General features: G+C 42.2%; 1 protein-coding gene across 5 annotated transcripts in view; it reads left to right on the forward strand.

The window, feature by feature from the left end:
- Positions 1-236: 236 nt before the first annotated feature.
- Positions 237-27,570, forward strand: part of Slc35f5 (solute carrier family 35, member F5) — a 36,958-nt gene continuing 9,624 nt past the window's right edge. The window contains exons 1-12 of one of the 5 annotated variants that reach the window (XM_063272063.1): positions 237-1,710; positions 2,443-2,533; positions 2,648-2,789; positions 6,825-6,968; positions 10,365-10,427; positions 13,018-13,099; positions 15,055-15,245; positions 17,347-17,428; positions 19,051-19,138; positions 22,096-22,160; positions 25,759-25,863; positions 26,334-26,493. In XM_063272063.1, the coding sequence (XP_063128133.1) occupies positions 1,647-1,710; positions 2,443-2,533; positions 2,648-2,789; positions 6,825-6,968; positions 10,365-10,427; positions 13,018-13,099; positions 15,055-15,245; positions 17,347-17,428; positions 19,051-19,138; positions 22,096-22,160; positions 25,759-25,863; positions 26,334-26,493 (1,277 nt within the window). In that variant the 5' untranslated portion in view covers positions 237-1,646. 5 annotated transcript variants of the gene reach the window in all.

Here is a 27,570-nt window from a genome sequence, read left to right on the forward strand (position 1 = left end):
TAAAAATGCTAACAATGCAATTCTGGCCACAGAAGCCTTAAGTCTTGTGTTTTCTAAATATAAATCAGGATGCTGGCGAACTTCTATTTTATGCGAGCTTCAATAAACTTAAAACCCCATACTTTAGTCAGGCTAGCATCTGTGGGGGGTCTTAATTTGTCACAGGTTGATTTGATTCCTTTCTGTTTGACCTGATGTAAACATACACCCGAGGCACTCACAACATTTTATGCTATTTTTTTTTATGGGTTAAAATACAGTGAGGGCCAGAGAGATGAGTAACTTGGCCTAGACAACTACTAACTGCAAGAATGAAGCTCTAGTTTAAGGACAAAAACGATCTAGGAATCCAACGGGTGCCAAGCTACACTGACTGTTTTTAGAAAGAGCTACTGGAAAATGCTTGCCTAAACTTTGGAGGAAAATGTGCAGTCAGCTTTCGCTTCAGGGCGGGGCTGGGGTGAAGTCTGGCAGCCTTTCCACGGCTGGGCTCTCCCTGTCCTACATACCCCCACCCTCCTCCCTTCGCTTTCTTCCCTTCTCTTCCCCTTCGCGCCACCAACGTGACTCCAAGCCAGAAGCCAGTTAGCAGCTGGAGTCCACACTACCGCAACATCAACCGGTTGACTAGCCCTGCGCCGGCCAGAAGTGGCGCCCAGCGTGACGTAACCCGCGCGCCTTCAATCTTGAGGCCAGAGGGCGGGGCCACAGGAGCTTGCTGGGCAGGGGCGGGGCCTGCCAGGCTCTCCGGGGGCCGGGCTCTGGGCTGACTACTCGGGTTTAGGGTAGGGATTGTCAACTGGGGGAGGAGCCCGGATGGACGAACTGACAACTGAGTGGTTGACTCAGTGATGGGGAGGATGTCACCTAGTTGGTGGACAAGCTGGGGGCCTAGAGTCTCCAGGATGGGGTCCAGGGTGCCTGGAGAGGTTCCTGTCTACCAGGCTGTGCGGCCAGGTTCGCTATCCAGGGAAAGAGCTTGCCTGGGATCTCGCAGCATTGCTTAGCTAATTGGTCGGGGGCGGGTCCAGGTTGTCGCTGGTCGGGAGGTGGAGCCTGTTTGACTGACGGACAGGGGGCGGGGCCTGCCTGTTGGCCAGCCGTGGGATGGGCTTGTTTGGCCAGCAATGGGCGTGGCCTGGCTGGCTGACCGACCGGGGGCGGGGCCTGGGCCGCGGCCGCAATCCGGGCCTCCAGGACTTTCGCTGCCAGCGCCGTCGGTCGGGTGGCCTGGGTCACTCCCCTCAGTGGGGCCGAGTGCTGGCCTGCCTGACAGCCGCGGCCCTAAGCCGAGGGGTAGCGCGGTGACTGAGATTGGGTCTGCTGTGCGGCAGGATGCTGGGGTCTGTGCGTGCGGTGTGAGGCGGCGGCGCTGGGCGGCGGGCCGGGCCGGGGCCGCTCATGGTGCCGCCACGACTCCATCGAGGGGCAGGAAGGCCAGGTAGGCGGTGGGCCGGCGACCGCGGCCATGGAGGACGGGTCAGAGTCCTCTCACCCCTCACAAGGCAAGAGGCTCGGTTTTCCTCACGTCTTTTCCTCACCAAGAGGCGATTTCCCTGTCCCAGCTGTTTTCTGTTGTCCTCTCATACTGCAGCCAGGGTGTAGTGACTGGGCGTGTGGGGAGCGAGGATGATCTTGGTCCTCACATGAGGGGAGTGGAACCTCGCACATCACTTCCTGTCAGCGAGCCGAATCCCCTGGAGATGGGGGGTAAGGACACTTTTGATGCACGCGCGCGTGTCTAGACTGCCAGGGCGGATGTCCTGAAGAGAGGATCTAGAGAGTTCTGTTTGTGAGACTTCGAGGATATGTTTATGGCTCTCTTTAGTGTGCCATATATGGAATGTTTTTTTTTTTTTTTTAACCCTCCTGGTACCCAGGACTTCTTTTAAGTATAATTTTTTCTTTTGGGAGAGCTGGGGTTGTCAGGTTGGGACAGGTGTTATGTATCTGAGACTGGTCTCAAAATCATATCTTCTGCCTTAAAGAAGCACCGGCACCCCTGTTTTATGCACTGGTTCCATTGACCTCAGGGCTATCTCCATTCGCTCTACCAACTGAACTACACCTCCAGCCTGGGTTTCTTTTTTTTTTTTTTTTTTTTTTTTTTTGTTATTTTATGATCTGGTCTCATGTGACCCATGTTGGCCTTGACCTCACCCTGTATTCTGACTTTGATCTTCTGATTCTGCCGTTCCCCTACTTCCCAAGTGCTAGAATTTATAGATGTGTGCCTCTGTGCCCAGTTTGGGAAGTGGTTGGGATGGAACCCAAGAACTCATGCGTGCTAACTAGGCAAGCAAGCATTACACTACTGAGTTCCATGCCCAGAGTGTGGCTTCTGTTGAACACATTTTGATAGTCTTTGAAGGTGAAGAGTGGAAAAGATGCTGCTTTATACTTGAACTTTTCCTAAGCGTTATTTCCGTGGTGCTGTTTTAGGTGGGCTGAGCTCTTCACCTCCATTTAGACAGGTATCTGCTCGCTTTGCCCGCATTGCATTTGAGGATCTCAGAGAAGCCCTCGCCACAAGGTAAATCGTACACTTCATCCAAATGTCTCCTGTTTCCTTGCCCTGGCTTTCTAATTTTTATGTGGGTTCTTCTCAAAGAGACTCTAATGAGATCTGTGTTTTCTAAATTAACAGACTGCAAATGGTTTATGTGTTTATCATGAACCGTGTGAATTCCCAGAGCAGTGGCTTCAGTCAGCGCAGGCGAATGGCCCTGGGGATAGTGATTCTCCTGCTGGTTGATGTGATATGGGTGGCGTCCTCAGAACTCACCTCAGTATGTATTTCTCCACCAATGGTATTGCACTGTGGTAGAATTAACGCTCACCTGTAGTAACGTTGCTAATGACGTAGGATGACAAGTAGTGTCAAGCTGTAGTATTTCTCTGTTAGTGCCTCATGCGTCTAACACCAGTATTTTAAACATTGTTGAATTCTTTGTTTTTCTTTGGTACTGAATTAATGTCATTTCAAGTAAAAATTGACATGATGCTTTTGTTCTTTCCTGAAGTTACAAAAGCGCTCTCTCTCTCTCTCTCTCTCTCTCTCTCTCTCTCTCTCTCTCTCTTTGTGTGTGTGTGTGTGTGTGTGTGTGTGTGTCTGTATATATGCAGATGTGTGTACATGTTCCTGTAGAGGCCAGAAGGGGGCATCTGATCTGGGTCCTTGGAACTCAAACGCAATTGTGAGCCACCCGGCATGGGTACTGGGGACTGAACTCTGAAGGAACACTAAGCTCTGTGGACCATGGAGCCATTTCTACAGTCCTACCTGCAGCTTTCTCACATTTGTAGAGAACATATCACAGAATATATTTTCTAATTACACAAAGGTGGTTTTGTTTTTAGTCAATATTGAATTTATTTCTTCATAAATACTGTTTTTTATGAACATTGAGGGCCAGTAGAAAGTATAGTCTGGGCATTTAGCTTAGTAGATTCTTGCTAATTTGAAAAAGAAGCTATTTTTGGAAAAGTAAACACGAGCCATCAGATTTTTCATGTACAAGTCACCGTGATCCACATGCGTACGCTGGTGAAGCCACATCTGTGTGCTTGCTGAGTCACATGTTTATCAAAAGCACAGCATATGATTCGCTCCATTAAGCTTTTTGTTAATTGATCCCTCGTTTGTAGTAGTGTGATACTGTGAGTTTATAAGCTAATTTTACTTCTGATTTGTATACTTCTTTTTGGCTAATGATCTTTGTAAGAAGATAATTTGTTGTTTATACTTTTTATCACATTTACTTATTTATTTGCTTATTTACTTAGAGTGTATGTGTGCTCACACGTGCCAAGGATTTAGAACACAGAAGCTGTAAATTACAATTTAGCAATATATATCTAAAGGTTAGAAAAGTTACTGAAGTATGTTGCACACAGAATATGTATTTTAGGTTCTTTTTGTTTGTTCAGAGGACAACTTGTGGAAGTCTTTTTTCTCCTTCTACTATGTGGATCCAGGGCTCAAACTCATGTTGTTAGGGTTGGCAGCAAGGACCATTACCTACTGAGCCATCTGGCTATCACAACTACTTTTATTTTCAGAATTAATCACTTAGGGTTCACATATTGCAGTCATAAGGAAATATCTACGAGGAAACTTAATGTTTATAAAATGGCTTTAAATGTCAGAACAGGCTGTTTGATATCCTGGATCTCACGCTGCAGCTAAGTCAATAGTTGAGGTTTTATCTAGAGAGCAAGTAAGTTTTTGCCCTTCTGAGATTTGGCTCTGGAATACCACAGACACTTTTTTTTTTTTACTTGAAAACTTTTCTGTACTCTCCTTTTAGATTAATGTTCCATAATTTTGTTTCAGAGAAATCTCTTTAGTGTTATTGGGATCCTAAAACTAACTTTTAAATTTTGTAGCATTAAAAAATTGCTTCTCAAAAAAAAAAAAAAAAAGCTTTAGAACAAGGCTAGGCACACCTTTAGATCCCAGTGCTCAGGAGGCAGAGGCTGGCAGATCTCTCTGAGTTCCCACATAGTGAGCTTGGTCTATATTGTGAGCTCCTGCTTGCAGTGAGACTCTGTCACCCTGACTCCTGCCCTACTCCTGCCCAAAGGAAGGATTTAGAACTTGGAAGCAGTAGATTAAATTATAATTTAGCAATATATGTCTAAAAGTTAGAAAAGTTAATGAAGCATTATATTGTACACAGAATGCATATTTTAGGGTGCTTTCTGCATATTCAGTTTTTAGTATTTTAGGTTCTCCCTGTGTAACCCAGGCTGGTCTGGAGCTCACCATTTAGTCCAGGTTTCCTCTTAAGTGCTGAGACTATATGAGTATCCCACGTATAGAGCTGCAGTTCTCTTCTGTGGCTATACCTCAAAAGAGCTAGGAAAGAAATTAGTTTTTAAACATATAAGATGCTTTAGTGAAAAATGATTGCTTGTTATTTTAAAGCATATATAACAGGTTTAAATCTTCAGCCAGGAAAACATATCAGATTTCAGGACAAAGTATTTGCCCCATTAGCAGAAGGACCAGAGTTTGGATCCTTAGAACTTATGTAATTCCTGTAATTCCAGCACGCAGAGCCTCCTGTAATTCCAGCACGACACAGGAGACAGAGGCCAGGAATACCAGGGACAAACTGGCTAGCCAGTTTGAACTAGCTAGAATTGGCAAGCTATAGGTTCAGGGAAAGACCTTACCTCATAAGTAGGAATGGAGAAAGATACGGAATGTCAGCCTCAGACATCTGCACACACACCTGTACACACAAGTACCTATATACATATACACACCACAGACACTAGAGACACAAACACATGAAAAAGGAGAGACTAAAATGGTGTAATAAATCCCCATAGCTCATCACTTTAACAGTGGTCAGTCTTTCTAATCTCATCAACCGTGCTCATCCCATGCTTCCTGGTATAGTTTATGCAAACTCTCAGTATATAATGTCTTCCTACTTATCTCACTGAAAATCACATTGTTTTTATTTTAAAAGCATAATCACTGCTATTACCATATCTAACAAAAAGAATGATCATTCATTAAGATTACATGCTAATCAGTTCATAGTCATGTTCTTCCTGATGTATCAGGGTCACACACATACAGCCCAGTTAGGCTTAGAGCCGCATGACTTTTGTTGTACCTCTGAAGTGTTCACCACTCCCTGTTTGCTTTTCCTTTGTGTACTGGAGAAACTAGGTCATTCGTCCTGTGAGACACCTCACCTCTTTGGCCTTGCTCATTGCTTCCTTGTCCTGTCATTTCACTTGGTCTTTCACTTCATATAAAATGGAATTAGGGCTTGATTTAGGGCCAGTTTGGGGGCAAGAATATCTTGGTAGTATTGGGTACTTTATGATGTCAAGATAGGAGGCTACACAGCTATTTTTGGTGATGCCAGTTTGACATGGTTCAGTAGATAGAGGTGCTCACACTGTGCCCAATTTTTATCCTAGAGATTTAAGGAATAAAACAAGAGAACCAACTCCTACAAGCTGTTGGTTAACCAGCACCAACACACACACACACACACACACACACACACACACACACACTTAAAAAAGTAAAACTCATCAACTGACCAATACCCAGCCTAGTTTTCTCAGTGAGTTCTAGGACAGTGAGGCCATGGTTCACACAACAGATGTGTTGAAAGATGATACCTGACACTGGGGCTTGTCTTCTGGCCTCCATGTGCATGTGTATACATGTGTCTACCCACAAACACATGCACGCGCACACACACACACACACACACACACACACACACACACACACACAGAGGGAGAGAGAGACAGACACAGACACAGACACAGACACAGACACAGACACAGACACAGACACAGACACAGACACAGACACAGACACAGACACAGACACAGACACAGACACAGACACAGACACAGAGTGAACCTCTTGGGAAACTTCCATAACCCTACACCTGTTCTTTTCTCCCTTTGGTGCTTCCATGACCCCTGAAACTCCTGTGTGATAACCTAGCACGTTTCTTCATGTATGTGTCTCCTTGGGAGCTGGGAAGACTGCTTTAGCTTTCTTTAACCCCTAACCCAGATACTTTTGCGTAATAGTTTTCAGTAGACTGAGCCTCACCACCCCTGCCCCTCCCTTTTTTTAATGGTTGTTGCTGCTTCATTCAACAATATTACCTCTTATGTGCAAGGCACATACAGTATTCAGAGATGAACTGAAAGTGTTTTTCTCTTTGACCTTTTCTACTCATATGGATTTCTAAGAGTTAAAGATGACAAGATGGAGATGGGTAGATTTTAAACCTCTTAAGGTTGTTTGTGTAACATAACATTTCTCTCTACAGTATGTCTTCACGCAATACAACAAGCCATTCTTCAGCACCTTTGCGAAAACATCCATGTTTGTTCTCTACCTTTTGGGCTTCATTATTTGGAAGCCTTGGAGGCAACAGTGTACAAGAGGATTTAGAGGAAAGCCTGCTGCTTTTGTAAGTTTTCAACTTTGTTAAGTATTATTTTTTCAAACTTTAGTGGCATATCAGTTTCCTTAAAGTCAGAATTTTAAAGTGTCCATTCGAGTATGTGATGGTAGACTATAAAAAAGGCCAGGCAGAACCAACAGATTGGGAAAAGATCTTTACCAATCCTACAACAGATAGAGGCCTTATATCCAAAATATACAAAGAACTCAAGAAGTTAGACTGCAGGGAAACAAATAACCCTATTAAAAAATGGGGTTCAGAGCTAAACAAAGAATTCACAGCTGAGGAATGCCGAATGGCTGAGAAACACCTAAAGAAATGTTCAACATCTTTAGTCATAAGGGAATTGCAAATCAAAACAACCCTGAGATTTCACCTCACACCAGTGAGAATGGCTAAGATCAAAAACTCAGGTGACAGCAGATGCTGGCGAGGATGCAGAGAAAGAGGAACACTCCTCCATTGTTGGTGGGATTGCAGACTGGTAAAACCATTCTGGAAATCAGTCTGGAGGTTCCTCAGAAAATTGGACATTGAACTGCCTGAGGATCCAGCTATACCTCTCTTGGGCACATACCCAAAAGATACCCCAACATATAAAAAAGACACGTGCTCCACTATGTTCATTGCAGCCTTATTTATAATAGCCAGAAGCTGGAAATAACCCAGATGCCCTTCAACAGAGGAATGGATACAGAAAATGTGGTACATCTACACAATGGAATATTACTCAGCTATCAAAAACAACGGCTTTATGAAATTCGTAGGCAAATGGTTGGAACTGGAAAATACCATCCTGAGTGAGCTAACCCACTCACAGAAAGACATACATGGTATGCACTCATTGATAAGTGGCTATTAGCCCAAATGCTTGAATTACCCTAGATGCCTAGAACACATGAAACTCAAGACGGATGATCAAAATGTGAATGCTTCACTCCTTCTTTAAAAGGGGAACAAGAATACCCTTGGCAGGGAAGAGAGAGGCAAAGATTAAAACAGAGACTGAAGGAACACCCATTCAGAGCCTGCCCCACATGTGGCCCATACATATACAGCCACCCAATTAGACAAGATGGATGAAGCAAAGAAGTGCAGACCGACAGGAGCCGGATGTAGATCGCTCCTGAGAGACACAGACAGAATACAGCAAATACAGAGGCGAATGCCAGCAGCAAACCACTGAACTGAGAATAGGACCCCCGTTGAAGGAATCAGAGAAAGAACTGGAAGAGCTTGAAGGGGCTCGAGACCCCATATGTACAACAATGTCAAGCAACCAGAGCTTCCAGGGACTAAGCCACTACCTAAAGACTATACATGGACTGACCCTGGACTCTGACCTCATAGGTAGCAATGAATATCCTAGTAAGAGCACCAGTGGAAGGGGAAGCCCTGGGTCCTGCTAAGACTGAACCCCCAGTGAACTAGACTGTGGGAGGGAGGGCGGCAATGGGGGGAGGGTTGGGAGGGGAACACCCATAAGGAAGGGGAGGGGGGAGGGGGATGTTTGCCCGGAAACCGGGAAAGGGAATAACACTCAAAATGTATATAAGAAATACTCAAGTTAATAAAAAAAAAAAAAAAAAAAAAAAAAAGGCCAGGCAGTGGTGGGGCACACTTTTAATTCTGAGTTTGAGGCCAGTCTGGTCTACATAGCAAGTCCCAGGACAGCCAAGGCTACACAGAGACACCTAGTCTTGGAAAAACCAAAAACCAAAACCAACATGCCCCTACCCCCAAAAACCAACCAACAAACAAAAGCTATTTGTGACTGAAATTGTATTTTATTTTTAAGATGCATTTTATTTGTGTGTGTCTGTGTGAGAGAAACAGAAACAAAGACAGAGAGAGAGAGAGAAGCAGAGAGAGAGAGACAGAGAGAGAGAGACAGAGAGACAGAGAGACAGAGAGACAGAGAGACAGAGAAGCAAGTTGTGCACACATTTGTGTGCAGGTGTACATGCACAGAAGTCAGAATCAGGTGTCCAATCTCACAGAGCTGGAGTTAACACGCATTTATGAGAAGCCTTACTTGTTAATCGGAACTCAGATCTGAAACTCCCATCCTCATGGTTTTGGAGAAAGCACTTTTAACCATTGACTCACTGCTTTAGCCCATGTCTATAAGTTTGACCTATTCTTCCGACTTGGCAGTGTAGTATCTTGTGAGGAATCAAAAGTATATGTCACTTTCTGTCCCTTTTGTTTTGATAACTTTGTGTGGTTAATGATTGTTGAAGTAGACTACATCAGCTTCTATGGTCAAGATGAAAAGAAGGCATGTGAACAGTACCTAATGTCTTTTGTCATTTGCACTTTGGATGAGTCATGAAATGAACTGTAAAGTGAACTATAAAATGAAGTAATTCAGTTTCATACATTAAGTAAAAATTTTTTATTCGGGATGTTGGATATTTGGTCAATCAAATGACATTCTTTCATGGATGCTTTTGTAAGGTGCTCATTCATAGTATTGATAAATATGGTAGTTTATGTAGCACCTTACCTCTATATAATAGATGCCTTCCATTTTTGAGAAGGAAGAATGTAAAACTGTAATTTCTATTTATTCTTTAAAAACAATTTCTCTTTTTCCACTTCTGTAGTAAGTATAAAATCAAATTTTAGCCATTTCCTTCCCTTCTTATTATTGCAAAATATATAAAATATCAAATTTATTATTTGGACCAATTGTTCCATATAGTTTAGTGGTACTAGGTGTATTTGCTTTTCTGTACACGGTCAATCTCTAGGGCTTTTTAAAAAAATCATTCCAAATAGAAACTTTGGGCTTATTAAATAATAATCTCTAATTTCTCTAACCTCTAAAATATCCTCTTAAATACAGTTTTATTAGAACACGAAAAAAAGAAAAGCATTCCTGGTCTTCCCTTCCTAGACACTAGTAGCTATGAGCTACTTTTCTGTTTGTTTCTGTGGGTTTAAACAGTAGTTTCTTGGTAGAATAGCAGGTTATGAAAATAAGCGTACTCACAGTATTAAGTAGCTCTACAGCATGGGCCAGCCCCTGAGCTCTGTTAGACACTTCTTTAGGTTAGCCGCAGTCTTGTGACACTCCCCATCTTTCTCTTCTGTCTGAAATATTCCAGTAGTGTAATGAAAGGACTTGCTTGAGCTTTAGCCTTATATGACTCACTGAGCTTTTAATCCCGGCCCTGCTACTTTGATGAAATAGCCAGCCTCAATTTCTTCATCAGGAAGGACAAGATGATAAGACCTATTTTGCATGGCTGCACCCTTGGCATTGGCTGCTGTTCCTGAGAACATAGCTAGATGCATGAGTTTATTCTGGACTTTAGTTTGTGTTCATTTGATCTCTGAGCAGTTGGGCATGATGACGAGCTTCCGTGAATGTGATGTCCTGTTCTCTGTATTCAGTTTGCAGATGCTGAAGGTTACTTTGCTGCTTGCACAACAGACTCAAGTATGAGTAGTTCTTTGGTAAGTGCTGCCTGTCTCATTCAGCCATAGCAGGAAGAGCTCAGACAGTTTTGATGCTACCCTGCTTATATAAGAGACACAGCTCTGTGTTGTGTGTTCTCTGAGAGAATCACTTTGACACTTCCTTTCCTTAGGGAGACTGAGGGGCTAGGGGTAAGCAGGTCAGCTGCCTCTTAGGAGAGAGGGAGTGGGGAAGCTAGTTACAGAAGGAAAAGGATAAAGCCCAGGTCAGGCCTGTGTTTCTACTGACTTCCAACTTAATGCTTGTTTTCAATGGATTATTACCATTCAGAAACAAGTGCTGGTGCTCAATGCTAAGAATAGGCACATTATTCTTTCACTTATTCTACACTGCTTGCTTGCTTGCTTTTAATACTTAAGTAGTTATTTTGTCTCTCTGCGTTTGTGCATATATGTGCCACAGAGTATGTGTGTGTGTGTGTGTGTGTGTGTGTGTGTGTGTGTGTGTGTGTGTGTGTAGGTGTGTGGAGGTCAGAGGACGACTTCTAGGAGACATTTATCTGTTTTCACCATCTGAATTCTGAGGATGAAACTTAGGTCTTTATTACTTGCTGAGACGTCTCACTGGCCCTTGTAGTATAAGTTTTAAAATATGGTTCTCATGTTATTGTTGTTTGTTTATCTGAGTTTTAAACTATGTGTGTGTCAAATGGGTTAGCAGATGCTGTGAAGACTATATGAGACTTGGAGAAAAAGCTGGGATCATAAGCATCAATGATATAATGTAAAGTCATTTGCCTTGACCAATGAGAAAGACATTTGGGCTGTTTTGTAAGAATTAATCGGTAGCAGATTCCCCTACCCCATCTTTTAATCATTTAAAGTTTTTAAAAATTGATTTGGGATTCAGGCAGAAGCTCAGTTGCTATAGTCCTTCCATACAAGTGTGAGCAACTGAGTTCAGTATTCAGGTGTGTTAACAGGAGTTTGTAATCCCAGAACTGTGGGGCAGGAACAGGAAGCTAGCTGGAGCTTAGCTTAGCAAACAGCCAGCCTAACAGTGAGCACCAGGTCCCAGTGAGACAGAGTTCAGAAAACCAGATGGACAGCTCCTGAGAACCAGCAACTCCCATTGATCTCTAGACTCCTCACCTGTACCCATACAGACGTGTACACCCATACCCCTTTCCATACCCCTGCCCCCTCACCTGTACCCATACAGACGTGTACACCCATACCCCTGCCCCTTTACCTGTACCCATACAGACGTGTACACCCATACCCCTTCCCATACCCCTGCCCCCTCACCTGTACCCATACAGAAGTGTACCCCCATACCCCTTCCCATACCCCCACCCCTCACCTGTAGCCATACAGACGTGTACACCCATACCCCTACCCCCTCACCATTTTTTCTTGTTACTGAGTTTTATGTATAGTAAAATAATTTGACAAATACAGATATACTGTATCTTTGAATATTTGTTCCTTAGTTGCCTTCCTCACTAGTCTGCATGATTCTGGGGGAAGAAACTTGGTTTACTCCTATTCATAGGACCTAGAACAGTGCCTGTTTAGGAAGTGTTCAGAGGGATTTTGTTGTGGTTTGTTTGTGGGGAGAGGCAAGGGTTCACACTGTTGCATGGGCTGGCTCCATGTTCCTCCCTCCTCAGCTGCCCAGGTAGCAGGGCATTCGTATGTGTACCTCTTCCAGCATAGAGTGCTGTGTGTATCTGAAGAATGAAAGGAGGCAGAACATTTTCTGTTGCCTAACAGAGGCTTGTTTTTTTATGATATAGAGGTATTAGTTCCCAGAATGTGCCAAAGATACCATTTTTCATTTCTAAACTTTAAATTTTATTTAGTATTGTTATTATTATTATTGGTGGTGGTGGTGGTGGTGGTAGCAGTAGTAGTAGTTGTTGAGGGAGTGTCAAGCCATGTGTGTATGTATATGGGGAGCTTAGAGGACAGTTTGGGGGAGTTGGTTCTTTCTTTTTACTGTGGATTTTAATGCCCAAAGCTTGTCAGGTGTTTAGGGTTTTACTGCTGTGAACAGACACCATGACCAAGGCAAGTCTTATAAAGGACAACATTTAATTGGGGCTCCTTACAGGTTCAGAAGTTCAGTCCATTATCATTAAGGCAAGAAGCATGGCAGTATCCAGGCAGGCATGGTGCTGGAGAAGGAATGGAAAGTTCTACATTTTGTTCAGAAGGCAAACAGGAGAAGACTGGCTTCTAGGAAGCTAGGAGGAAGGTCTTAAAGCCCACACCCACAATGACACACTTCCTCCAACAAGGCCACACCTCCAAATAGTGCCACTCCCTGGGCCAAGCATCTTCAAACCACCACATCAGTCTCATACAGAAAGCACTTTGGCCTGTTGAGACATCTCAGGGCTGACATTTCTGCTCTAAAGTGATTCTCTTGTGTCCCTGTGCCTGCATGGACTGGTTGAGGTCCCTTTCCCATCCCTGGGGAAAGTGGTGCTGAGTAGCTAGGTGTGCTGGCAACGGCCAGCTTGCGATAGGTCCTGGGTCTGTGTGCCTTGCACTTAATGTCTGCCCCGTTGATCGGCTTTGGCTTTTGCTGTTTATGCTTGTTTCTGTTTGCATTGCATTCCAGAGTGAACCTCTGTATGTTCCTGTCAAGTTTCATGATCTTCCAAGTGAGAAGCTTGAGAGCACAAACATTGGGACCGAAAAACGTGAGTCACGCTTAGGGTTCCATGCTTGAGAGCAAGGGGAAGTTTAGCTTTCTTTAAGCCACTGTGGGTTCACCAAGTTCACATGGAGTCTTGATTTGTGTGAGGGTTGACATGGCCTTCAGGCTTCTGACCCGTATTGTGAATCTGATACAGTATAATTTCTGTATCAATTCAACTGGAAATATTTTCCAAATTCCAGGAAGCTCCATGATTATTTCTTCTTCTTCTTCTTCTTCTTCTTCTTTTTCTTCTTCTTCTTCTTCTTCTTCTTCTTCTTCTTCTTCTTCTTCTTCTTCTTCTTCTTCTTCTTCTTCTTCTTCTTCTTCTTTTCTTCTTCTTCTTCTTCTTTTCTGCTTCTGCTTCTGCTTCTGCTGCTTCTTCTTCTTCTTCTTCTGCTTCTTCTTCTTCTTCTTCTGCTTCTTCTTCTGCTTCTTCTTCTGCTTCTTCTTCTGCTTCTTCTTCTGCTTCTTCTTCTGCTTCTTCTTCTGCTTCTTCTTCTGCTTCTTCTTCTTCTGCTTCTTCTTCTTCTTCTGCTTCTTCTTCTTCTTCTTCTGCTTCTTCTTCTGCTTCTTCTTCTGCTTCTTCTTCTTCTTCATCAATCTTATGAAAATATATTTATATGATTTAATATATATTTATATTTATATGAATATACATATATATAATTTTATGTACTAATTTTTCTTTGACACAGGATCTCATGTAGCCTAGTACAATTGTACTGTATGCCAAGGATGATCTTGCACTTTTGGTGGCCCATCTGTGCCTCCTGAATGCTGGGATTATAGGCATAATCCATGCTTGGTTTAATCAGTTCTGGGGAATGGAACCCAGGAGCCCGGCTAGTCAAGGAATCTATCAGTTACCAAAGGAGCCAAAATTCCAATCACACGCACATATGTGTGCTTTTTATTTCTTTTCTTTTCTTTTCTTTTTTTCTTTTTTTTTTCCCCGGAGCTGGGGACCGAACCCAGGCCTTGCGCTTGCTAGGCAAGCGCTGTACCACTGAACTAAATCCCCAACCCTTCTATTTATTTTCTTAAATGAGTAATATTCTCATAAACATGTCCTCAAAGACCCAAATGCAATACAAACATGAGAGTTTTGCTACTTCTGTGTGTTTTGGGGTTTTTTTGTTTCGCTTTTTGGGTTCTTTGAGACTGGGGATCTCTGTGTGACCCTGGCTGTTCTGGAACTTGCTGTATAGACCAGGCTGGCCTCAAACTCAGAGATTTACCTGCCTTTGCTTTCTGAGTGCTGGGATTAAAGGCCTGTGCCACCATCACCTGGCTCTCTGAGTTATTTCAGAATGTCAGCCTCATATAAGGCACAGTGTTCATCTGTTACTTCCTTTGCAAGGCATGAGACTGGAGAGAAGTGTTCTGAATGATTGCCTAGGAAAACAGTTCTCACAAATGAGCTAGCCATGAAGAATAATCAAAATAGTGTCTTACTGTAAATGCTAACATAATAGGCATAGTAAAATCCTGAGCCAAGGGATCAGATATATATACCATATACATATACAGGTAAACGATATATATATACACTATTATAAACTTTTGTTGGAATTTTAATAGTCTAAACTGTTTAAATTTTTAAAATTACTTTTAAATTTTTCATTTTATATACCTGTATAGAGATGGAGAGTCAAGTCTTTCTCTCCACCATGTGGGTCCTAGGGGATCAGACTCAGGTCCTCAGACTTGATGGTAGGGTTACCCATGGCTCTATCTTGCTCACCCTTTTTAAACTCCGAAACACTTCATACATTACATCACTTTTTCTAGCTCTTTTGACTGAGCAAAGCTGCCCCAGGTATTAATAACTAGTGTTTTTATTGTCTTGCTTTGATCACAAGTGAACGGAATAGTCTGTATCTATCGTGAATACTCTGTTTAATTTTTGTTGGATATGAGGGTATATTTAATGTTTTGTATTGTTTTCTCTTTTAGCTCCCAAGAAGTCCCGTGTAAGGTTTAGCAATATCATGGAGATTCGACAGCTCCCATCAAGCCATGCGTTAGAGGCCAAGCTGTCTCGAATGTCTTATCCCACTGTGAAAGACCAAGAATCCATACTGAAGACTGTAGGGAAATTGACTGCAACCCAAGTAGCAAAAATTAGCTTTTTTTTTTGCTTTGTGGTAAGTGTCTTTTAAAGATTTATTATCGTTGTACATGTGTGTGCTGTGTGGGTAGGAGAGTGAGGGGCTGCTACAGCATGCATGTGGAGGTCAGAGGACACCTTGAGGAAGTTACTGTGTCCTTCCACACTTGTGTGTGTTCTGGGATTGGACTCGGGTTGTCAGACTAGCATGACAGTACTTTCTCTGCCTGTTTTCTTTCTTCCTTATTTAAGATGGCACACATACCAGCAATGCAGCTTAAAATGTAAGGTTCTTGAAATGTAGAGTTCTCCGTTGTTTGTTCTTTTAACTGCTGTCTGCAACACTGGGGTGTTAGAATATCCAATTAGTGAATACTTATCATACCTCCAAGAATTATAAGTTAAAGTTGAGGAAGCGGTTGAGTCGGTGAAGTGCTTACCTTGTGAGCGCCGGAGCTGAGTTCATTGCTGGCCCCGTACACAGGTGGTGTGATGCTGCACACTTGTAATCCCAGTGTGAGGGACATGGATCCCCAGGCTCCGTGACCAGCTAGCCTGTTTCCTCAGCGAGTTCCAGGCCAGTGAGATAGCGTGTCTCAGTGAATTATGGGCAGCAAGCACCCAAGAAATGACAGCCACAGTTCACCTCTGGCTTCCACGTCCATATGTGTAAACAGAGGGCACCCCACATAATAAAGATATGAAACCAGCAGGTTCTAGAACACAACACCTGCATAAACACACCTACACCTACAAACAATTTGGTAACTTTTGAGTTTATCATTGCAGGGGTAGATACAGCTATGTGTGGCTTCTTAAGGTGAACGTGGACTCTGAATTCAGGTCCACATGACTGCATAGCAAGCACTCTCACTGACCCATCTTTCCAGGGGCCCTGTGTTTTACTGTAAGAGAGTTTCCCAAAATTTGAACTTAACTCAGATGAACCTAATGAAACATGAGAGGTACATGAATAAACAAATGTTAAAATGGAATTGATTGATATTCAGTCTCTCCTTTACGTTTATACACACACACACACACACACACACACACACACACACACACACACAGTGTGCATGTCCTTGTGCAGCACAGAAGAGAGAGTATCAGATTCCCTAGAGCTGGAATTCCAAGAGTCTCTGAGGCAAGCATTGGGGGTACTGAGAACCAAACTCAGGTCTCTGCCTGAGCAAGAAGTGCTTTTAATTGCTGAGTCTTTTTTCCAGTTCTGAATGCCTATTTTTTTTAACCATCTTTTGTTAGTTATATTTTGTTGGTAGTGCTGGGAATTAAACCCAGGATCTGTGCATGCTAGACAAGTTCTGGTTTTTTGTTTGTTTGTTTTGTTTGTTTGCTTTTTATTGCAATTTAATGTAAATTGTCTTTTGAGACAAGGTCCCACTAGTACGGGTGGAGACTAGTCAACCTGTGGAACTTGTAATCTTCTCAGTCCTGAGTGCTGGGGTCCCAGGTGTGTGCCGCTGTCTGACAGTGTCTTCAGAGAATTGGATAGCAAGATCTTAGCTCTGATTATTAATGTTTCTTCTTATATTGGTTGCTGAGATTTTGTTTTTCTCAAAGAACAGTTTTGAAACCACTTGTGGGGACTGGAGAGATGGCTCAGGGTTAAGTCCATCCTGCTCTTGCAGGGGACTACAGTTTAGTTCCCAGGCCTGCGTTTGGTGGCTCACAAACTCCTGATTCCAGTCTGAGGTTTCTGGTATCCTCGCCTCTTCTGGCACTGTATGCAAGGTCCCATACCCCAACACAGATACACACTATACACACGATTCCTTTCTTTAATCTTAAAAGCAAAACAGTGGGCTGGAGAGATGGCTCTGAGGTCGAGAGCCCTGGCTGCTCTTCCAGAGGATCTGAGTTCAATTCCCAGCAACTACACATAGCCCACAAACATCTGTAATGAGATCTGCTGCCCTCTTCTGGCCTGCAGGCATACATGCAGGCAGAATACTGTATACATAATAAATAAATTAATCTTAAAAAGTCAAACAAATCTCATATAGTAACAGTGCTTAGGAGGGTCAGGGAAGGGATTGTAAATTAGACTGACAGATATAAATATGTTTCATGAGGTTTCACTCTTTTTTTTCTCTTTTCTTTGTCTTTTGGTTTAGTGGTTTTTGGCAAATTTGTCATACCAAGAAGCACTTTCAGATACACAGGTTGCCATAGTGAATATTTTGTCTTCAACTTCTGGTAAGAAGTGTGTCTTCAGAATCTGCTTTATGAATTGACGTATGCATTTCTAGTGATATGTGTATGTGTGTCGACACAATTTTGTTTTCTAAGTTTTTTGTTCTGTTGAACATTAGCTATTATAACTAATTTTTTCAGGTGTGGGGGGGTTGGTTCTGAGACTCTTCCTGTTTAGCTCTGGCTATTTTATTGTGTAGACCAGGATGGCTTTGAACTTGTGGCAATTCTCCTGCCTGTGCCTATGTTCCAAGCAGGGTTGCAGGCACATATAGCCATGGTTACAGTTTACTGCCTGACTTTACACTATTGGTGATCCCTCAAGAACATAGTTCTGGGTTTGGCTATTCTTTCTGTTCAGTACTGTGGATCAGTACCGGGCCTGTGTAGGCTTAGCATGTTTGCTACTTACCCTCCCGTGAATACATGGCCCTCTATGGTTTTTATCCTGAAATGCATGAACATTTTCTAGTTTGTGCATGCTGAGCATGTGTCCTCTCTTGCCCCCCAGTGGGTTTTGTTAGTTTGTTTGTTTTTGTTTTTTATGACAGGGTTTCTCTGTGTAGCCCTTACTATTCTGGAATTCACTCAGTAGACCAAGCTGGCCTTGAACTCAGAGATCTGCCTGCTTCTGCCTTCCAAGTGCTGGTATTGAAGGCATGTACCACCACACCTGGCCTTCTGTGTTTTTTGTTTTTTTTTTTTTGTTTGTTTTTTTTTTAGATTTATTCATTTATTATATATAAGTACACTGTAGCTGTCTTCAGATACACCAGAAGTGGGCATCGGATCTCTTTACAGATGGTTGTGAGCCACCATGTGGTTGCTGGGAATTGAACTCAGGACCTCTGGAAGAGTAGTCGGGTGCTCTTAACCACTGAGCCATCTCTCCAGCCCCCCCTGTGGTTTTTATTCTCCAGTGTATGACGGGTTTCTCGCCTAGCTTCCCCTGATGGTAGTCTTACCCTGCATTTTTCCTTTTCAGAGATCTTTTTCTAGATCCTTTTTTTAAAATGCTACTGCTTATTTCATATCTAAAACTTGCACTGTAGTAGAGGTTTTATTTTTAACATTGACTCACCTTCCAAATCTGGAAGATAAAAAGTATTTTTGAAGCTGTGGAAATAACCTTAGACCATGGGCACGACTGTGATGAGGTCATAGAGTTACTCCACAGGCTGAGCTTCATACTTACTAGTTTAAAAATAAGCAGGCCTGTCCTTATCTGTACTGCTAGAGTAAATGTGCCTTAGTTTAGAAGCTGTTCTTAATCCAACCTTCAAACATTTCCACTTAAGTAAATGCAGGATCATTTGTTTAAAATAGAAAAAACTATTAGCTTAAAAGTTAAGTAGGTCTACATAGCTTGGCATGATGGTCTCAGCACTTGGGAGACAGAGGCAGGCAGATCTACATGAGTTTGAGGTAAGTCTGATCTGCAGAATGGGTTCCAGGACAGCCAGGACCTCATAGAGGAAACCCTGTCTCAAAGTTACCGTATGTTATCAAAACAAAACAAAACATGATGTATGTGATTTACTCATGTCACCCTTGGTATTAGTGATGAAGAATGTGGGTAGCAAGTAATCTTACCAGCTTCTCTGTCCTTCTTTTCCTCCTTGTAGGACTTTTTACTTTAATCCTTGCAGCTGTATTTCCGAGTAACAGCGGAGACAGGTTTACCCTCTCTAAACTATTAGCTGTAATTTTAAGGTAAGAGTATAACATATGCTAGTTTACTCTGCTTAAGAAATATGGTATTAGGACTGGAAAGATGGCTTAGAAGTTAAGAGAGCTTACTAGGACAATTATGAAGACTGGGGTCCAGATTTAAGCACCCATGCATCAAACTGGCTATTTTACAAAGCCTATAATGCCTTCTCTGACAGATCCAACACCCTCTTCTGGCCTCTTCTGGCCTCTCATTGCCCAAAAGCAAGCCTGCACACAGATACCTATGTAGACACAAATATAGATAAGGTCTTTAAAGTATGATGTTGAAATAATTTAATTTATGTTATAATGAATAAGCAAAGAAAGATGAGACCAAAAGAGGCTTTCTGTGGACATGATGCTGTTTAGCCCTGTGTCCCTTTAGGGTAAGTGGAGGGCAAGGTCACGGGACAGCTATGGTGCCCCTTCACTGGTTCTCACTGACTGAAAAACTACCAGATATTGGACTCACTCTCACATTTAGCAGTGAATGTAATCATTAGTTGTCTGTTTCCTTTCCTGACACAAATCCCCCTTTTATGTTGTTTTCTCTTTGTTCTTTTCTTCTAGAAACCAAATTGAGTCTTTCCCAGTTCTTTAGCCTGTAGTGATCTTTCACTTTCTGTTTAATTCATTTGGCAATTTTATCTCAGGGCACAGCAGCCACATTGTTAATAACTACATTTCAGTCTTTCATATGTGACTGTGAGCTGCTTTCTCCCTTCTTCTCTGCTGGGCTGTACATTTTTAAAGGCTGAAACTTGGCTTCATAGTGTGTGTGTGTTGCCAAAAGCTGAGCAGAGGGCTTTTCCCATAGACAGCACTCAGAGGAGATGCTTTAGTTTGACAAAGCTGCTATTTTTTGGAAAATGAGACAGCCAAGGAGGTAACAGACACACTTAATGATGAAACTGTTTCTTAGTAGCTCAGACTGAGTCAGCCTTCTGCTGCTTCCCCTATGGCCTGCTGCAGTTAGGAAGACTGTAGCTTTCTGCTTGTTGTAAAGCATTGTTGGAGCAATGTCTATGAAGTATCTGGGGACTTGAACTTGGCAAGTGTAGAAGACTGATCACTCTTACCGTATTCTGTATTACAGCTTGTGCACACATGGGAAAGCTGACCAAGGTTGGTTCAGTGATAGCCTGATTGACCCAGCTAATGTGCATTTAGTCTTCATGACTACCAGGGATATATTCTTTTGTTTGCATGACTAGTATTTTAACCAAACCTATTTTCGTATTTGGAAATATATACATTCATACTGAGGAAGTAAATTAGGTTTAAATTTTACCTGAAATATATGCTAAGTTTTTAGTTAGTACAATGTGATACAAGTTTTCTTAGTACCATGTGATAAAGAATAGAATGGATATAAAATGCTGAATTTGCAAGTGCCTTACAGAATATTACTTCTTGTTAAAGTAGGTTAAGAATGGAGACTAGGAAACTCAGCTGCCTGCCAGTTCTTACAAATAAAGTTTTATTAAAACCCAGTCATTTTCATTCATTTGCTTATCTGTGGCTGCCATGGGGCAGTAGAGATGTGAGAGAAACCCCACGCCCCACAAGTCAAAAGTAACTACTTTCTGTTCTTTAAAAAATGAAGTCTGAGCTGTAGTTAAGACAACTGAAACATTTTTGTGTGTAGTTTTACTCTTAAGAATACTCTAACAAGCACTGTTTAATACTTTGTTTTGAATTGACCTTAAACAATGAGATTGAGTCTTTGTTCCCGCATACAGAACCTGATAGAGCTACAACCTTGAAAGACATTTGACAAGCTCAGAAATGTCGCTGTCTGTGATCCAGTCCCACTTCTATTCCTAGTTTTGAGATCTTGTACACTTCTTTAAAACCCCTTTGCCTGTTTTCTCCTCTGCGAACTGGAGATCACAGTAGAATTTGTCTCATGGGATTGTTATGCAGAGGGATGAGGTCAAACTTCTAAACTGTTTCAAAGAACAACTTGTGCTCAGTATATTTAGGCACCTCCATGGCACCAGCCTCTGGATGGATAAGTGCTTTCTGTTATATTGTGGGAACTGGTAAACAACAGCTGACTCTATTCCAAACAGTGGTCATAGCAGGAAATCTGATGCACCACTGAGAGTAGGAGGATTCACCGTAAGGAGTGCTCTGCTTAACTTCCAATCACATTATTCCATACAGGACAGAAATATTCTTTTTATCTACTGCTCCTCAAATGCGTTAGAGTCCTTTGGGTATTGGGCGAGAGAGTTAGACTGCCTTTTAAATTTGTAGCATTTTCGTTTGTTTGAAAAAGTGTATACACAACTGATGAGCTCTGCAGAATTCAAAAGGCTGTGCAGGCTCTTTAAGACCAGAATCGCTCATCTTGTTCACTTTAGATTCTCAACAAATAACAGTTAGACGAATCAATGTTCTCTGGCCACTCAGCAGCTTTCAGTTGTCTTCAGTTGCCCATTAAAACCATGTGGTTAACAGGACTGACCAGGTGTGTAAGACAGCCTTTCTGTTTAGGTCTCACTGCAGGAAGAGTGCCATTTCTAGCTTTATACCGATTTGGCTTATTTCTCACTCTGAAAGAAGGCTTGGGAAAGGGATGACCAGGAATCCCTTCTCCCTAACTAAAAGACAGGGATGTGTAAGCATGATGGACTCTGGGGCCAGGCTGCTTGTGTTCCAGCCTGTTACGTGGTCTTGGTCAAGACATGTAACCTCTTCCGGGCCTCGGTTTTCCCATGGCTGTTAGTAAGAATTCTTCCTGTAAGTCACTGGTGTGCATCTGTGAGCATTAGCTGTCAGTCAGCTGCACTGTGCTGTGCTGGTGAGCTCATGAACACTCATCAATGAAATCAGTACATTCTCAGACAGTTTTACCCAAAGCTAAGAGGAGTTCCTGGTCTTTAATCCAGATGACTAGTTTCTTAGGCCCTTGCTATTTTGCTCGTCAGTAATGAGTGTTGCTCTCACAGCATTGGAGGCGTGGTGCTGGTGAACCTGTCTGGATCTGAAAAGTCTGCTGGAAGAGACACGATAGGTAAGACCCTAACTGCTCTGCTAGGGCATTTAGGCAAGCTTTGTGCTTACTGTAGTGCATGCAGACCTATGCACACACAGTGAGCACTAACAGGCAGTTAGTTTTATTACACTTATTTGCATGTGTGTGTGTGTGCATACGTGTGTGTGGGTGTGCATGTTGCACATCTCATGTGTGGAGGTCAGGGACAACCTATAAGAATCAAGTCTGTCCTGTCACTGTGGGTCCCAGGGACTAAATTCAGTTTCCAGGCTTGGAAGCAAGCGCCTCTTTACTGGCTGAGCCACTTTGCTGACCCAGTATCGGGGTCTTTTAAAAAGTCATTTTTTAAATTTAACTTTTCCTTTGTAAGTGATAAAAAAGGCTGTTAATAGAATTCTATATGACCTTCATCCAAATTCTCCAGACGTGAACTTATATAACCACAGAGCAATTACAAAAATCAAGAATTAGCATTACCTACTAATTTTCTCAGCCACTTTTGTATCATTCACGAGCAGTTACTATTATAGTGGACATTTAATTTTGATAGTATGAGCTATAGACCCATCCTTAATGTAGCCATCTTTCTCACAGTGTTTTTTTTTTTTTTTTTTTACTGGCCTGGAATCGTTTATTACTTTTTATTTGGTTATCTTGGTCCCCTAATGTCCTTTCAGCAGTAGCCCTAATGCAGTCTCATTTGTCTTCTATGAATTTGACAACTATGGAGGGTACAGCTCATTTATCTTGTACGGTGTTTCTCCATTTGAGTTGGATTTTGTCTAGAATTATTCCTCGTTAAATTGATGCTGTCCAAATTGGTATTAATATCATGACAGTAATATTTCCTGATGTGATTGGTGTTGCTACATTTTCTGCAAGGACCCATGACATTGCTTTAACCTATTGCTAGGGATGAAGGTACTACAGTAGTGTCTGCAGGGTATTCCAGGGCCAGGTGACTAGAAGTAACAAGCATCTTGTGGGGAGACACTTGGAGGCTAGAGAAATATCCTGTTGTCATTCTTTTTCTTTTAGAGAGTTGTAAGTATTATTTATTATTTAATGACAAGTTTAATCATTTGCAAGCACACTGTACTGAGAATATAGCTTTGCACAAAATGCGTGTGGAATAGAAAGGAAGTCTCTGTATCTTCAAAGTACAGTAAGAAATTAGACTATAGATGATTTATTCCCTAATCTAGGATGGTCTTCTCTTTTTAAAAATTTTATTTATTTATTTTATATTATTATTATTTTTTTTTTTACTTAATCACTTCACATCCTGCTGACTGCCTGCCTTTCAGTCACCCCCTGCTACAATCCTTTCTCCATTCTCCCTTTCTCCTCTGAGAATGTGGGGCACCCCCTAGTTATTGCCCCAACTCTGGCACATCAAGTGTCTCATCCTCTTCCATTGAGCCCAGACAAGGCAGCCCAGCTAGAAAAACATATTGCACATACAGGCAACAGCTTTTGGTATAGCCTCTCTTTCGTTGTCTGGGGCCCACATGAAGGTCAATGTTTACATCTGCTACGTATGTGTAAGGAACCCTAGGTCCAGTCCATGTATGTTCTTATTGGTGTTTCAGTCTCTGAGAGTCTCCAAGGGTCCAGGTTAGTTGATTCTGTTAGTCTTCTTTGGAGTTCCTATATCCTGGGCCATAATCCTTCCTCCTATTCTTCCACAAGAGTCCCAAGTTCTGTCCACTGTTTTGACTGTGAGTGTATCTCTCTGAGTCAGCTGCTAGGTGGAGCGTCACAGAGGACAATATCCTGTCTGCAAGCATAACAGAGTGTCATTAATAGTGTTAGGGATTGGTGCTTGCCCATGGGATGGGTCTCAAGTTGGGCCGGTTAGTTATTGGTTGGCCATTTCCTCAGTCTCTGCTCCCTTTCCTGTGCCTGCATTTCTTACTTTTACCCACTAGTTTTACCCACTAGTTTACCCATCTTGTTCCTTTCTTTAGCAGTCACTATTTATAAAAAACATTTAATTTAGATCCACTGGCTACATTTAGCAAAAACAAAGGTAACTAGAGCCCAAATCAGTTAACTTCTCTAGATATTTGAAGTTCATAGAATAGAGCAGTGGTTTTCAGACTCTTTGTGGTTACTGCCTGGTCACCTGTGCTTTGACCTACGTCTCCTCTTTCTGACCCAGAGCTACTCTGTGTATATAAAACACAATATACATTTGTTTTTTGAGTGCAGAATTTTAACAGGCTTTAAAAGTTCTGATAATAATAAAAATAGACTAATATTGTTCTTTTGAGTAGATTAAACTATTGAGTATGGTCACTTGGGACATTGCTGAATTGTTTTTAAAGGCTTATATAAGGGTCATTGAACACAAGTTAATGAAGACAGTAGTAATTATTTACATACTGAGATTCACATTATATTGTACATTTTCAACCAATTATATGCATATATTAATTATATTTGTAGTTTTCAAAGAGTTCTTGATATAAAATAAGATACGAGAATTATAAAATAAAGTTACTAGAGAAGAAGTTAATGACACATTTTACTCTTTGGATATATGGTGTGTGTTTTGTGTACATGTGGGTGTGCATGTGTGACACAATGCTTGTGTGGGTGTCAGAGGACAACCTCAGGTGTTGATCCTTGATTTCTCCCGTGTTTGCAATGGGCTTTTTTGTTATTTGTCACTGTGTATGCCTGGCTGCTGGCTTGTAAACTCCTGGAAGTCTCTTGTCTCTGTCCCCCATCTCATTACAGGAGACCTGGGATTAAAGATGCACACACTTCTATGTCTGACTTGATGTGGGTCATGGAGATTCAGACTTATGTTCTCATGCTGTGGGCTATCTTCCCAACCTGTAACCCTGTATTTAACATTACTAAATGTTCCATTCTCTAAAACAGAGGACAAATCAATGGGAAACTAGAGTAGAAAGAGGATGCTAGGTGGAAGAGGTGTGACCTTGTGGGTGTTGTCGTGGGGTATCTGTGAATTCATATGGAAGGATGGAAAGAACAAGATCAAGCAATGGTTTAGAGATGGAAAGAAGCGTCTGTTAAATTGTACAAAATAGCACATGTCAAAGTGTTCATGGAGAGCTGATGTTTCAACCTGCGAGTTACTGAAGGTCAAATGACCCTTTCACAGAGGTCACCTAAGACCATCGGAAAACACAGATTGACTTATAATAGTATCAAAATTACAGTTATGAAGTATCAACAAAATGAATCTATCCATGGAAGTCACCACAACATGAGGAAGTGTATTAAAGGGAAGTGTATTAGGAAGGTTGAGAATCAGTGATATAGAGAAAAAAATGGAAGTGTATGCTTCAAAATAGAGACAAACTGTTACTTATCTGACTTACATTGTTAGAATTTGTGTGGTTATTTGGTTAGGTCACCAAGGCAAATGTTTTTGCTTATATTTGCTTATCCATCAGTCCCTTCCCTTCCTATCCTATTGGGAGGATCTGGATGGAATGAGTTAGGTTTTTTTTTTAACTTGTGCATGCTCACTTCTTTATTTAGTATCAATGTATTATTAGACTCTCAGGATGTGCAGTAGGATATGTTGAATGAGTTCATGAATGCAGACAAAGTTTAAATCATGTGTTGGTTTTCACAGGTTCCATTTGGTCCCTTGCTGGAGCTATGTTCTATGCTGTCTACATTGTGATGATCAAGAGAAAGGTAGACAGGGAAGATAAATTGGATATTCCAATGTTTTTTGGCAAGTTCATGTTTATTTACTTGACATCATAAATTCACAGGTCATTTTTGAGAGATGATGGAGGCCTTTTTTCTCCTCCATGAGATTTTAATGTTATGGGTTCCAAGCTCTCTCACTGAACTTTCTGAAGCTCACAATTCAGCCAGACTAGCTGGCCAGTGGGTCCCAGGGAGCCATGTGTGCATGTCCCCAGACCCACCTGCCTGCTGAGGAGTCCACTCACACTTGAGCAGCCGGTATTTCACCGGCTGAGCTGGCTTCAGCCGAACCGCACTTGAGTTGCCAGGTGCTTGGTGGAGTATTTTCCTGCTATTGATCTGTTTGTAGAATCGGATCTTCAAACCAACCCACACCTGCTCCAGTTAGGCAACGAGCTGAAGCCCCTTGGGAGAGCTCACGTTTCTCACAGTGCTGTGAAGTTTGGAGGATTGAAGTCAGTCCTGACTTTAACATGTCTCTTCTATCCTCAGGGTTTGTAGGTCTGTTTAATCTGCTGCTCTTGTGGCCGGGCTTCTTTTTACTTCATTATACTGGCTTTGAGGACTTCGAGTTTCCCAATAAAGTGGTACTGCTGTGTATCATTATCAACGGCCTCATTGGAACAGTTCTGTCCGAGTTTCTGTGGTTATGGTAGGCTCTCTTATTTCTCCTGTGGTTCACTCCTTGTCGGTTTGCTAACTTTTGAGTAATTTGAACAGTCTTCTGAGTTCTTATGGTCCCTTCTGTGCACTTCCCTTCTGCATACATACTTGTAATCGAATATATTTTAATTTTTGTGGACCCATTGCAAAGAGGACACGTAGAAAGAAGCTCAAAATCTGTTTAATAGATGAAAGAATACAAATACGTGAACGAACACTCTTTGTGTTCTGCTTCTGTGCTGCTGTGAGAAAACACTTACCAGAAGCCACTTAGCACAGGGCTTATTGGCTTACATTTCAGGTTACAGCCCAGCATTGAGGAAGTCGGAGCAGCCCCTCCCACACTAATCATCAATTAAGACAATCTTGTAACCGCCATGACACAGGCCAGTCCAATCCCTCAATTCAGACTCCCTCAGATGACACTAAGCCAGCAGTTCTAACCCTTTGGGGATGGAATGACCCTTTTACAGAAGTCACAGATCAGATATCCTGCAAATTAGAGTTATCAAGTTATCAACAAAATAACTTTATGGTTGGGTCACCACTAACTGTGTTAAAGGGTCATAGCAGTAGGAGGGTTGAGAATCCCTGCTTTAGGCTGTATTAAGTTGATAGTGGAAGCTAAGTAGGACAAGAGAAATAATTTAAGGTAGTAAAAATGCTTTCAAGGTGTTGGTTCACATGTATGGAACTGCCAAAAAGTAAAAATATTTATTTTTAAAGTGCAGTTTCGGGGGCTGGGATGATGGCTCACTTGATAAAGTTCTTCTGCACCCACGAGGGTCTGAGTTGGATGTCCAGGCAGAGTGGCACACAGCTCTAACACTCAGGCAGCACAGAGATGGAGACAGCCATGGAAGCTGCTTGCCAGCTAGCATAGCTGAGCCACTGAGCCCTAGGGTCAGCTCGAGAGCTCATCTGGAAACTAGGTGGTGAGGGGACAGAGTGGTTGTTGGCCTCTAGCCTGCATGAGCACACGTGCGTGCACACCATATAAAGAGTAGTCTTGTACAAATGAAAGTTGCCGTGAAGGAATGGACATCCAGCATACGAGCTGGGAATG

Source organism: Rattus norvegicus, chromosome 13, assembly GCF_036323735.1.
Source record: "Rattus norvegicus strain BN/NHsdMcwi chromosome 13, GRCr8, whole genome shotgun sequence".
NCBI classification, from domain to species: Eukaryota; Metazoa; Chordata; class Mammalia; order Rodentia; family Muridae; genus Rattus; species Rattus norvegicus.